The sequence below is a fragment of the Maylandia zebra genome, linkage group LG16, assembly GCF_041146795.1.
Source record: "Maylandia zebra isolate NMK-2024a linkage group LG16, Mzebra_GT3a, whole genome shotgun sequence".
NCBI classification, from domain to species: domain Eukaryota; kingdom Metazoa; phylum Chordata; class Actinopteri; order Cichliformes; family Cichlidae; genus Maylandia; species Maylandia zebra.
In genome coordinates this window covers 26,328,894-26,341,357 of record NC_135182.1, presented here as the reverse complement: position 1 = coordinate 26,341,357, position 12,464 = coordinate 26,328,894, and the positions used below count along the sequence as shown (strand labels likewise).

General features: G+C 41.1%; 1 protein-coding gene across 5 annotated transcripts in view; it reads left to right on the top strand.

The window, feature by feature from the left end:
* Positions 1-12,464, top strand: part of LOC101473430 (alsin) — a 33,439-nt gene that overhangs the window by 12,973 nt on the left and 8,002 nt on the right. For 2 of the 5 annotated variants that reach the window (XR_002721167.3, XM_023152634.3), the window contains exons 17-33: positions 51-246; positions 898-963; positions 1,149-1,308; positions 1,534-1,665; positions 2,414-2,542; positions 2,809-2,832; positions 5,631-5,701; positions 6,371-6,437; positions 6,564-6,733; positions 7,788-7,853; positions 8,063-8,161; positions 8,446-8,610; positions 8,833-8,944; positions 10,759-10,836; positions 10,996-11,132; positions 11,294-11,449; positions 12,183-12,297. Coding sequence is in view for 4 of the 5 variants with exons in the window: in XM_023152634.3 (XP_023008402.3) it covers positions 51-246; positions 898-963; positions 1,149-1,308; positions 1,534-1,665; positions 2,414-2,542; positions 2,809-2,832; positions 5,631-5,701; positions 6,371-6,437; positions 6,564-6,733; positions 7,788-7,853; positions 8,063-8,161; positions 8,446-8,610; positions 8,833-8,944; positions 10,759-10,836; positions 10,996-11,132; positions 11,294-11,449; positions 12,183-12,297 (1,943 nt within the window). In the remaining variant the exon portion in view is untranslated. The remainder of the gene's footprint in view (positions 1-50; positions 247-897; positions 964-1,148; positions 1,309-1,533; positions 1,666-2,413; positions 2,543-2,808; positions 2,833-5,630; positions 5,702-6,370; positions 6,438-6,563; positions 6,734-7,787; positions 7,854-8,062; positions 8,162-8,445; positions 8,611-8,832; positions 8,945-10,758; positions 10,837-10,995; positions 11,133-11,293; positions 11,450-12,182; positions 12,298-12,464) is intronic. The other 3 variants (XM_012920307.5, XM_076875178.1, XM_012920308.5) reach the window with 3 other exon arrangements.

Sequence of the window (12,464 nt, the reverse complement as noted above, 5' to 3'; positions counted from 1 at the left end):
ATTTATTAAAATTAGTGTTTGTGTGTGTGTGTGTGTTTTCTCATCTGCAGAAAGTTTGTGTCCAGTGTTGGGTGAGCAGTGCTCTCATCTCTTCTTCTCTCTCTGTGAGAGTTTTGTTCAGCTGAGCACCCTGATTGGCCAACATGCCACAGCACTCACCTACTTCCTGCATAACGTGCAGGGCTGTGATGTCACTACCCTTCCCCTGCTGACACACACAGAGTATTTCATTGACACATACAAAAGGTGAGTTGGGTTTTTTTGTCTCACCAAACAAAAGTCCCATCATGTGATTCCCTCAAAGAAAACATGAACAGACATACTCATGTTTATGTCAGTAATCCCTGTGATGCCTTTTTATCCCCTTTTCTCCATTTTTTTTTTTCAGTTTTTACACTCACTGGTGACTGTATTAGTTACCTTACTTGTAGCAGGTTGCCTTCAGAACTGCCTTAATTATTTGCGGCATAGATTCAACAAGATGCTGGAAAAATATCTCAGAGATTTTGATCCATGTTGTCATGATCGCATCACACAGTTGTTGCTGATTTGTCAGCTGCACATTCATGATGCTTTGTTTATTCATGCATTACAAAGCAGTTATAGTGCTGTGGCTAGAATTACTTTACATACAAGCAAACCCTCCTGAAATTCGGGATCACACATACTTACGCTGTGATCAGGTTAGGTTTCATCACATCTTGTTTAAGCTTATAGATAGTTAAAAGAAACAAGCCAGGAAGACAAACATATTTCAAATGATCTTTAATAGTACAAATGCCTCTAATTTGAGATGGAGGGTTTAAGCTCTTGCAAGTTCACTTGACTTTGTAAAGGTGTATCTTGTGTGTCACTGAGGGGTAAAATCTAAGTTAAAATCACTCTGTCTGACTCTAGGTTTTTTTCTTCACTTGGTGATTTCCAAGTAATGGGCGGATTCCAACCACTTCACAAACTCTCGCTGTAAGCACTTTTATTTTTCTTAAGTGCTCACTGTAGGAGTGCAGCTCTCTTCATTTGCAAATACATGTTCTTGTATGTTTTCTTCTTTTGTGACTAAACTAAAAGCATAAAACTTATCCCAGTCACTTGACAGACGTGTTATTCTAAGAGTGTATCTGTCTCTGCCTGTCTCTGTTCCTGCCCAGTGAGAGTTTAGGCTTTCGGCAGACTTTGCTCACTCAGCTGTCCGTATCAGATCAGTCAGCCAGTGGTGATGTTGATCTGGTTTCAATGTTGTACTGGCCTCTGCAGCAGCTCCACCAGTACAGCCGAGCCCTGCTCAAACTGGCGGCCTGCTATGATGTGGTGAGAAAATCTCTCTTCTCTCTTTTTGTCTCAAGCACTTTTTTGACCTTCCCCCTTCTTTTTCTTCTCTCTTTCCCTTGCTCCGTTCCCTCACTTTCTGTTTCGTTCCCATGACTGAGCAACATTAGAACAAGTGGTTGTTAATGTCACTATATTGACTTCAAGTCTTTTATATGTTCAGGTGTACAAAATTCTCTGTCGTGCTGTCTTTCCTTTTCTCCCCAGTTAACTGTGGAGTATAAGTCCCTTGATCAGGGTCATAAAGATTGCGAGTCCCTGTCTTCATCACTGCTAAGAAGGAAGAAGGAGGCTGAAACCACCTTCCTGTTCTGGAAGACCCACTCTGGCAAAACTACTGTGAGCACAACTCTGTTTTATGTGCCTGCATCCTGTAATTTTTTTCTAGTCTATACACATTAGTCACTATGCTTTCCTTTGAGGTTTTAACCCATGACAACAAGTGTGCTTCTAAATTTTATTTCACTCCCTAGAGCCACTAGCCTTCCTGGCAGCACTCTCTAAGTGCTCCTTTTCAAACTGAGCTGATTCCCAGAGTATTAACTTGCCCTGAACAGCCCTGCCCTGCATTTCATTGGCTAAAGTAATAGGGTAGTTCTCACTGATGGGTGTAGCATGCTGTTCAAAGACAAAACAAATAGGTACAGTTTTGAATACTTTCAGTTGGATGTCAGTCTCTTTTCTGCACCTCCTTTCTTCAGTTGTTAAAGAACTATAATAGATCTGTAGAGCAACTGGTGTGTAAAAACACACACCTGAGGTGTCTGCTTGCACAGAAACCTGTTTCCAAGGGTTTCCTCTTGTAAATTCATCAAATTCCCAGACAAATATAAATCACCGTATATTTAAATTTGTTGCACTTTGATCAAGGTGTCTGCAAGAGCATCTGAACTGCACGCTGCTCTGCAAAGCAGAAACCCATCATTGTGCAGTACAGTCTGTTGAAAGTAATGGTTTTCAGAGTGCAGCCTCTTCCACATCCTGTGTGAAAACACATTAAGTTATGAGACATGTGTTGCAGCTTATGAGCTACCAGAGTACTCCGGGTTTTATAAAGGAAATTTATGTGTGTGATTTTGTTCTTCAGGAGTGCCTGCGTCTTCCTAGGCGTCGTGTGGTCTGTGAAAGCAGCAACCGATCTCTGACTCCGCAGAACGCCGGGCGGTTCTCAAATCACTGGTTCATATTGTTCAATGACGCCCTGGTGCACACACAGGTACTCAGAATAAGTCAGTATGAAATCAGATATATTAAAGTGCTTTTCTTTTTTATGTTAGTAGCATAAATTCATGTTGGGGGAAGCAGTGTATAAAGGAGCCTTTAAGTCTTTTAAAATTGTCGTTATTTCATTTTTTTGTTAACAACAACAACACTCACTGTACACCAGAGAAAACCCAAAGGATCTCTGCTGACAGTGATTTCTGGTCATCTGCATTGATTTACAGCTGAAGCTTACATATGAACATTGTGTCTTTTATTCAGGGTACAATTCCCTCTCAGAGCTTCGTGAGTATCCCTTCCACCAGTTTACCTCCAATAACAGACATAACTGTAACTGAGCTTGAGCTTGAGCTGCAGCAGCATACTGTAGGTGGGCCGGCATCTGTTCAGTGCTTCCACTCTGACAGGATCAACTAGGATTTGAATGCAGCTATATAAATGTTAATACAGGACAGGTATTACAGGTGCTTAAAGATCTGGGGCTTTATATACTTTCAGAAGCAAGTTCTTCTGTTAGTTCAAAGATCTGAGGTGATTTTTTTCCCCTGCAGAAATAGGAGCTCTGCAAATATCATATAGGCCGAATAATTAACTGGCTCACCAGTGAGTCTCTCATCCTGTGGACATGCTCCAGCTCCATCTTCTTGAGTAGCACTTGGCGACACTAGTCTATGCTCTGCTTTGCAGCCTTGTTGAGCTTGGGTTGGCAGCACACAAACCTATTCACCTCTAGTTGGAGTAGCCCTCCAGCTTGCACCAAATCTTCACAGCAGAATAAGATGGTGGAGTTGAAGTTGGTCTACCTGAGAGACAAGAGTCTCACTGGTGGGATCACATCTATGGCAACTGGTCAGTCCTTTGATAGTAAATGAAAAGACAGAACAAACTATCGACTGATCTATAACTAAACTAAGAATTCGTTGTCTGTTTGTATAATGATGAACGATGGCTTGCGTTGTTCATAAATTAATTTTTCCTTTGATGTCAGAATTGCTGGCCATTATGTTCCCTAATACTCTGTTTTTAATATTTTGTCCACTCAGTTAACATGAATGAGGCTAAAACAAACAGTGATCATTGGCCTTTGTAATATTCCAGCATTACAGATGTCCTGTGTTAACATTTATTCTGTGCATGTGGTCCTGATGGCTGATTCTGTCCAGCTGCTGCTCAGCAGGCTGCTGTGTGTGGATTCATTTGTGTTTAGAAGATTTTCCAACATTAGTTAGTGGTGAAAGTAGATGAGGTCATAGCTGCAGTAGTTCAGAGCTTGGAAGGGTGATGGTGAAAGGATGCATCTCTCACTGCTGTGGTCTAGCTTTAAACAAGGAGACTGTCACTGATTTCTTCCAGATGATGGCTTCTTTATTCTTACACTTACTGTCAGCTTGTCCTCTCTGGCTACTTTTTTTGGTTTTAGAGCAGTTTCTTCCTGAGACTCTGTTTCCTGTTTGATGTGGTGTGGTGTGTTGGGCTCATGTCACGTGTTGTGAGTTAAAACTTTGAGCAACCGTTGATGTATTAAAAGTCATTTTGTGCATCATAAATAAGTCTTATAATTGTAAAATGTGGTTGGTATGCAATGTGCACTAAGAAATGTTAATTCTTCCCATGACAATCAAAAATTAAAGCTGGTCAGTTCCCCTTCAAGGTCTTCACCTTATCCATCCATCCGTCTGTCTGTCCGTCTACCCATCCGGCCATCCACCAACTCAATTCTGCTTATCTGCCATCAGGTTATGCAGGATATTGTAGACATCTTTCTCCCCAGCATCTCTTTCCTGTTCCTCCTGAGTGATCATGAGGAATTCCCAGGCCCAATGAGATATAAAATCTCTCAGTGAGTTCTGGATCTTTCACTCTTAGATGTTAGATGTGCCCAAAAACCCTCCATTCATGAGTCATCCATGAGCAGATGCTTCACCATCTCTGCTAGCTTCTTTTTTCACACAAAGGCGCAAAGGCTTCAAATTCCTTCTGGATGTCTGAGTTTCCCTAAGAATTAGCCCAGAAGATCTTCAGGTGATTTTACTTGTTTGGTTTTTAGATCTCCTTACCATAGGTGAGAGTTGGAACTCTCGCTTTACTATCCAGTCATTCAAGAGAAAACGAATTTGTCATGACAATCCAGTCACACGCTGCACCACTCTGCTGGTCTACCTCTATCTTCTCAGTACTGGCAAAGAAGATGATGAGAGTTCTTCACTTGGGGCAGCGTCTCTTCCCAGATCCAGAGGGAGCACTCCACTGTTTTACAGCGCTCAGACTTTGAGCTGCTGATTGTCATCGCAGCCATTTCACACTTGGCTACAAAATCGAAGGTCACGCACCACTAAAGACAACAGAACTACATCTGCAAAAAGCAGAAATGCTATTCCGAGGGTCAAAAAATGGACCCCTGCTTATCCCTTAAAATCCTGTTCATGGATCAAAGACAAGGGTGAAACCCTGACAGGTCCAACACTCACTTCTGTGTGTCCACGTCCAGCATGGTTGTCATTTCTATGCTTCTGTTTTCAGCTCACATGTTCAAATGGTCAGAACAAGATTTCTACAGATAGACCTAAAAGCAGCAGAAGTCCTTAAAGGAGAAGTCATCCAAATTTAAATCAGGATTATATTGTAGGAGTCACACAACTTAATGGTTACATCTCATGTAGTTAAAAAAACAAGCTTTTATGGACCTTTAACTGTAATTGATATAAAAAGGAATTTAAAACAGTCAATTACTTTGAATATTAAAACACAAGTCATGTTGAAAACAACTGAAACATCATAAAAGGTCATAAGTTTATAGAGGAAACTGCCTTATTAATGTAGGGTATTGTAGCTGAACTCAAAAGACGTTGGACTTCCCCAATTTACCAGCACACAGTCAGGAAACCACAGACAGTTATAAAGGCATATCTTTTGGTCATCTATCCTCTTCTCTCCCTCTCTAACATACACACACACACACACACACACACACACACACAGAGTAAGATTTGATCATTTCTAAAGTTTTGTAATCTCAGACAGTGCGTTGTTACCTAATATGTGAGAATTACAGAAAAAGTGCTGCTCTCCCTCTTTGTGTGCAGTTCTCCACTCATCACGTCTACCCTCTGACCTGTTTGTGGGTGAAACCGGTCACTGAAAACGGCAGCGGACTGTGAGTTTGTTGTTGTAGAAATCAATCTACATGCTGACTAATGCGAAGTAAAGGAATGTTAGTCGCTCTGATAAAAACATTTATGCAACACTATAGCCTCAACAGCAACATGGGAGCAGTGAGATCCATGCGGGGATCTTTTTTTAATCTTTTAATTTACTTTGTATTCATTGGATAGGCAACAAGCAGCAAAACATTAAGCCATGGTTATGGTTAACTTCCCATGAAACCTACTGCTCTTTAAATCATCTACTTTTAAAAGTACTGGTACATTTGTCACCTTTGTTTGCTAGCTGAGACCCCAGAATAGCCAGTAGAGTCCCGTTCAACCCCCAGACTAATAAGATGGTAATAAGCACTTCATGTACTTATAAGGATGTCATTTATGCTTTTTATTTATGAGTCAGATTTTAAAATCTGAGCAGCTGGGATCAGTGGAGTGAGCACTGACTTATTCCAGCTTGCAGAGCATTGCATGACCTTATGAAAATCAGCAGGAGACAAGAGTGATCTAATTCTAGAAATATTTTTAAGTTGGACCTCCAGCCTACAAAGCGTTTAGGGAGTGGAAGTTGGATGTCATTTGTAATACAATATTTAAAAGATCCACCTCCTTGTTTTTTTTGTACCAATTAAGTTAATTATTGCTCTTGTGCTGCATATTTTCAGTCATGCCCTCAAAATAACATGTCCAGAGGAGAGTTTCACCCTGGTGGCCTCAACACCGCAGGAAAAGGTACATTTATGGTTTAAACCATTACTGTTGCTCAGTTTTTCAAAATCAGTTTGTAAAAAAAGTTTTTTTTGAGATCGAATTCCGTCTTAAAGCGTCACCTTCGGTTCTGTGCTTCTTTCTCTGCAGAACAAGTGGTTACGATCTCTTAACCAGACAGTGGATCAGATACTGGGCGGCGGAGGTCAGGGGTCGTCACCAGCAATGACTCGCACGGCCTCCTACACGTTCACGGCAGACGAACGGTTCAAAGATGCTCAGTACACCGGGAGCTGGTTGGCAGGACGGGTTCATGGCAGGTTAGAAAACATGTTTGTATGTTTTTGGCATTCTCTTTAAGGGCCCCTGAAGGCATCATTTAGGAGAACATTAAAAATGTTCCTCATTTAATACACCTGTAAAATCAAACAATAATAACAGGATTTAATGGAACTGTATTATTTTGTCACGCATAAATGCATAAAACAATGTGCCCAACTCAATAGGTTTCCAATACAACTTGAATACCAAAAAACAGCCAGTTAGCAATACAGTGGTCCCTCGTTTATCGCGGGAGTTATGTTCTAAAAATAACCCACGATAGGTGTAATCCGCGAAGTATCCAACTTTATTTTTTACAATTATTATAGATGTTTTAAGGCTGTAAAACCCCTTACTACTCTCTTGTTTAAACACTCTCAAAGTTAAAAACTTCAAAGAAAAAAAAAAAGTCCAGTATTATAGAATGAAACCAAAAGCACCCGCTGTTGCCTTTGACAGTGCAAAACGCCTCGTCGACGTTGTTGTGTTTGTCGGGGAGAAAACTTACAAACATACAGTACAGCACTTCAGTGTCACACTGTTAGCGATTGAAGATTTGTGTAAATTTGTCAAGCTGAACGCATTCTTTAGTGTACAGGAGACACGGCACGAGATTGATTGACAGTGGTCTACAGCCAATCAGGGTGCAGAACACAATGCGTTGTAAGATTGCAAAATTGGACATAAAAAATCAGCGAAACAGCGAGGCCGCGAACTGCGTTATAGCAAGGGACCACTGTACAAAACAAATAATCTAACTTTATGTCTTTGGAATCTCTTAGAAACAATGATTAATGTAAAATATGTTTATATATATTTAAAAAGCAGAGCCACTTCTTCAATACGCAGGTTTGAAGTCATTATGTTTTTAGGTCAAAGAGGAGCAATGTGCATGAATGAGGAATCAAATCACTAGAAACCAATAAGTGAAGTCAGCATGAATGAAGAAAAGACTGTTTCCAGCCTTCTTGTGTAAATTCCTTCTTTGTGTGGGGAGCCTAATTGATGACGCTGGCTAAATGGTTTAAGCAGAAGCTATATTTTCCTTCACAGAGGAACCATGAAGTGGCCGGATGGGCGACTGTACAAGGGGAACTTCAAGAATGGACTGGAGGATGGGTCAGTACAGTAACCTGGTCTTATACAGAGGTGGTTACTGGATATGTTGTTCATTTCCAGTAAGAAACCTCTGCTCTTCCTGCCTTTGGTCATGTGATAAAAAAGAAACAGAAATAGTGATGTAATTGCCCTACACTTCACCTCCGGCATGTTTTAAATATCCACGTCGCAGATTCTGATCTTTGCTAACTGTTACTTTTTTTTCCCAGCTATGGAGATTGTGTGATCCCTAATAAACTACTGAATAAAACCGACACCTACCAAGGACAGTGGAGAGAGGGCAAGATCCATGGTTTTGGCAAGTACAAGTCAGTACACATTTTCTACCAACTTTCTGGTGTGAGATAGCACAAATTGTACGTGTTGCCTTAGTCAGGTGTTAAGTAGCAGCGCTGGACGTCCATATACAGATATAAAAGCTTTTTAAGTTTTAAAGACATCGGCTCTTATTAACAAATGTCTTGGGTCAGCAAATGTGGAACTAAAATAAAACATCATGTCTCCACAGTGTTTTTTTTTTTTTTTTGAAGTGGCCACAGCTGTGGGCTCTGCACACTAACACAGAAGGCTGCTGTATATGTGTTATACTCAGGTATGCAAGTGGCGAGGTGTACGAGGGCTGTTTCTGCGATGGGCAGCGGCACGGTTACGGCATGCTGAGCTCTGGGAAACTGGCGAGGAATTCCTCCAGTGTTTTCATCGGGCAGTGGGTCCACGACAAGAAGACAGGATATGGCGTCTACGATGACATCACAAGGTCTGAATAACCCCAAGAAAACTGCTATTTTAGAAATATGGAAACTCAGAAGTGTTAAATGTGGAACGCATCTCCTTAGGTAGGACGGAGCAAGGTTTCGTCTAATGGTCGGTTCACAGTAGTCGATATCGGTCCTGGTTTCTAGAGATGGCCTATCATTGAATGAATTTTGTATCAAAGACATGCTCCTGTCAGCAGTCCCTGATCTCATTTTCCCCCCAGAGGTGAGAAGTACATGGGCATGTGGCTGGATGACCAGCGGCATGGTAGTGCGGTCGTCATCACGCAGCACAGTGTGTACTTTGAAGGAACTTTCAGAGAGAACAAAATGAGCGTAAGTACACCCTGAAATATGTATCTGCTTACATATGTGCTTACAAATTTGTTAGCTGATGAGTGAGTTTGAGTACATTTTAATAAGTGGTTTTTTGCTGGTTTATTTAAATACATGTGCAGAAAAAAAAAAACTAGTTTGAACATTTACAAATGCATTTTTGTCTTTATTCATCCTATGTGTTAGTTCTAAAAAAGCTTTTAGTTTATAATAAGCATATACAAACCCCTGCACCTGAAATAACAGATAAGTTGGGAGACATGCGGTGTAACAAGGCTTGAATTGTTGGTGCTGACAGGTAGTAGCTGCAGGCTTGTGGTGTGTTGATAAAATACCAAATGCATTTTACACAATGCATCCTACATGCGGCAGGTAATAATTAAATAACTTATCCTGCTTATCATCAAAAAGGATTCTCTTTGATGTCACTGAAGCACTTACCAGAAGGGGTCCTGGGATGGCGGAGAGGGGTGCAGAGCGCTCAGAGCTCATGCTTTTCCTTCTTCAAACAGCAGAATTTAAAATATGCTAACCCCACTGCTGCTCCCATTAGTAGACTCTAAACATGCCAGCAAAGGACATCAGGCTCATCTCAGCCAAACAACATATACAAACCCCAGTATTACCCAAGCATGCTTTTTTAAAATACATGGTCATTTTAATCCTTTTATGGTTATGTAGATGTAAATTCTGTCTCAGTTGTTGCGAGATGATCACACCTATCACTTCTCTGCCCTCCAGTATCAGCGTTACAGTGGTTAGCCCTGTTGCCTCACAGCAAGAGAGTCCTGGGTTTGAATCCACCAGCCAGTCAGAGGCCCTCTGTGTGCATGTTCTCCTTCTGTGGGTTTCCTCCGGGCACTCCATTCTTTCTCCACAGTCTAAAGCAGGGGTGGGCAACTCCAGGCCTCGAGGGCCGGTGTCCCTGCAGGTTTTAGATGTGTCCTTGAACCAACACAGCTGATTTAAATGGCTAAATTAGCTCCTGCAGTTCTCCAGAGGCCTGGTAACGAACTAATCATGTGATTCAGGTGTGTTGACCCAAGGTGAGATCTAAAACCTGCAGGATACAGGCCCTCGGGGCCTGGAATTGCCCACCCCTGGTCTAAAGGAGTGCATGTTGGGTTAATTGGTGATTCTAAATTTCCCGTAGGTGTGAATTTCTCTGTGTTAGCCCTGCAGTCTGCCAACCTGTTGAGGCCATGTCCTGCCTTTTGCCTTTTAAGAGAAACAGATGGATGACACAGACACCTCAGTGTGTGAATCAGTTTGATAAAATGAGTTTATCATGCTCTAGTTGATAAGATAATATTGTAAATTAATTACTAAACACAAACATCCCCTTTCCAGAGAGTACAGGAAGAGCGTCCAGCAGACTCTTGTTAATTAGGTTGGGTTTGTCAAAAAACATCAAAATGATGTTTTTCAACTGCAAAATGTTTTCTGGGATGTTCTTAGCTTGAGTCAGACATTTTAACAAAAAAAACAACAACTTTGTATTTACTTAAATTTTAACTATAGATGTCTCTTGTTTTGCAACTGTTTATATTGCACAAAGCACATAAAAGACACAAGGGTTTCACTCAGGATCGATACATTTCTAATCTTATCCATGACATGTGACTGGACTGCAGTTTGTAGTGCATGTTGTAGAACTGGTGCACCTGTGCACCTCACGCCTTTGAATTCTGAACTAGTAAAATGTCCTGCCTGCCTTTAAATCTGACCTGATGATGAAATGTAAATAAATATAATGTGGTGATGAAATCTTAATCGTATTGGTGACACATTTGATGCTGTGTGCTTTCTGACAGGGTCCGGGTTTGCTGATGTCAGACGATGACACAGTTTTTCATGGGGAGTTCACTGACGACTGGACCATCAGTGGGAAGGTAGAAGTGATTTCTGCTCTTTGTTTAGGACTTGGTGTCTGCAAAGGTCTTATTTTGATAGTCTTCAAAACTTTAATCTACCTTTTTTTCCTTTTTACCACGGTTGTTACTAATAATACTCTAAAACAAGTTTCATTCTTCACTCCTCTTCTCCTTCAGGGGATTTTAACCATGCCTAATGGTGACAGTCTGGACGGCCAGTTCAGTGGAGAGTGGAGCTCAGGGCTGAAGGTGGTTGGAACGTACACAAAGCCAGGCATTGTTGAACCTCCAAACAAGGAGAAGAACGGCCTGAGGTGAGTATTTATTGCACTTTAGTGAGCTGGTTTTATAATAATGCATGTAAATGTGCTCCTGATTTGTGCAGGCTTTTATTTGTCAACTTCTTGTCTGTTACGAGGGTATAATCGTATAATGCCGTGTCATTTAAAACTTTGAAAATGTTGCACATGTGCAGCAGACTGGGTCAGTACGCCGTGCCGGCAGATCAGAGGTGGATCTGTGTGTTTGATGAATGTTGGAGTCGGCTTGGCTGCGACGCTGCTGGGAAAGGAGAGAGGACGACGGCCTGGGAGAACATCGCTGTTACAATAACAACTGCACGACGGCAGAGGTAGACACATAAAGGACGCAACATCAAAGCCTCAGATTTAATTTGTGTTAGTTTAGACTGCAGATTTCAAATAAAAGATTGATGTAGCCAAGTTGAGGTCACACATTGGTTGATGAAATCCAGTTTTAAAGGCTCACTTTCAACATTTTAATAGTCAGTAGCCTGATTTTTTTTAAATCAGGTTTCAATAATAAACTTCTTTATTGTACATTTTACCTCAAATAGCACCATAATTACGAAAATGAATATCATATTAAGACTTAAATCTAAAACTGAGAACATAAATTCATCAGAAAGGTGTTTACTGCCATCATAAATTCTGTGAGAAGTCGGGTCATTTTCCCCTAGACTTCTATAAAACTGACAGGAAACAGCTGATGACTTAAAGCACCACATCATCCATCCAACACGGCGGTGGTTCTGTCATGCTTCGGCACGTTTGGCTGACAGTGTAACTGCCACAGTGGCATTAATAAAACACTGTATCTGTTAAAGTGAAAGCTCTGCCGCACAGTTTTTATAATGATGTAAACCTACACATTTTAAAGATGAGACATTAATGCAGTATTTATCATTTTACTTTAAACTAAATGTGCTGAAGCTCCTGCAGAAGAAATATGTAACTTTCCAAACTACTTAATGGGCCGCACAGTGTGATAATAATTCATCGTGTCTTACGTATACAGTTGTCAACTTAAATAAGTGGATGTGTCTGTGTGCTGTATGTTTGTAGCCCAGACCTCAGCAGGTCTCAGACCAAAGTCCTGGAGTGTCTGGAGTTTATTCCTCAGTATGAAGAACCTGTCACTGCAGCAAACTACGACAACATACGAAGATACCTCACCAAGGTATAGTGATCATACATTTAAATAAACAGATTTATCCTTCATTAAGGCGCAGACGCAAATGGTTTTGGAAAGACAGAGTTAATGATAGGACTGTGTGTACGGGGTGTGATCAAAAACTTGGATGTCCACCCAACTTGATCAGTGGAGATCCAGCGTGCATGGCAGAG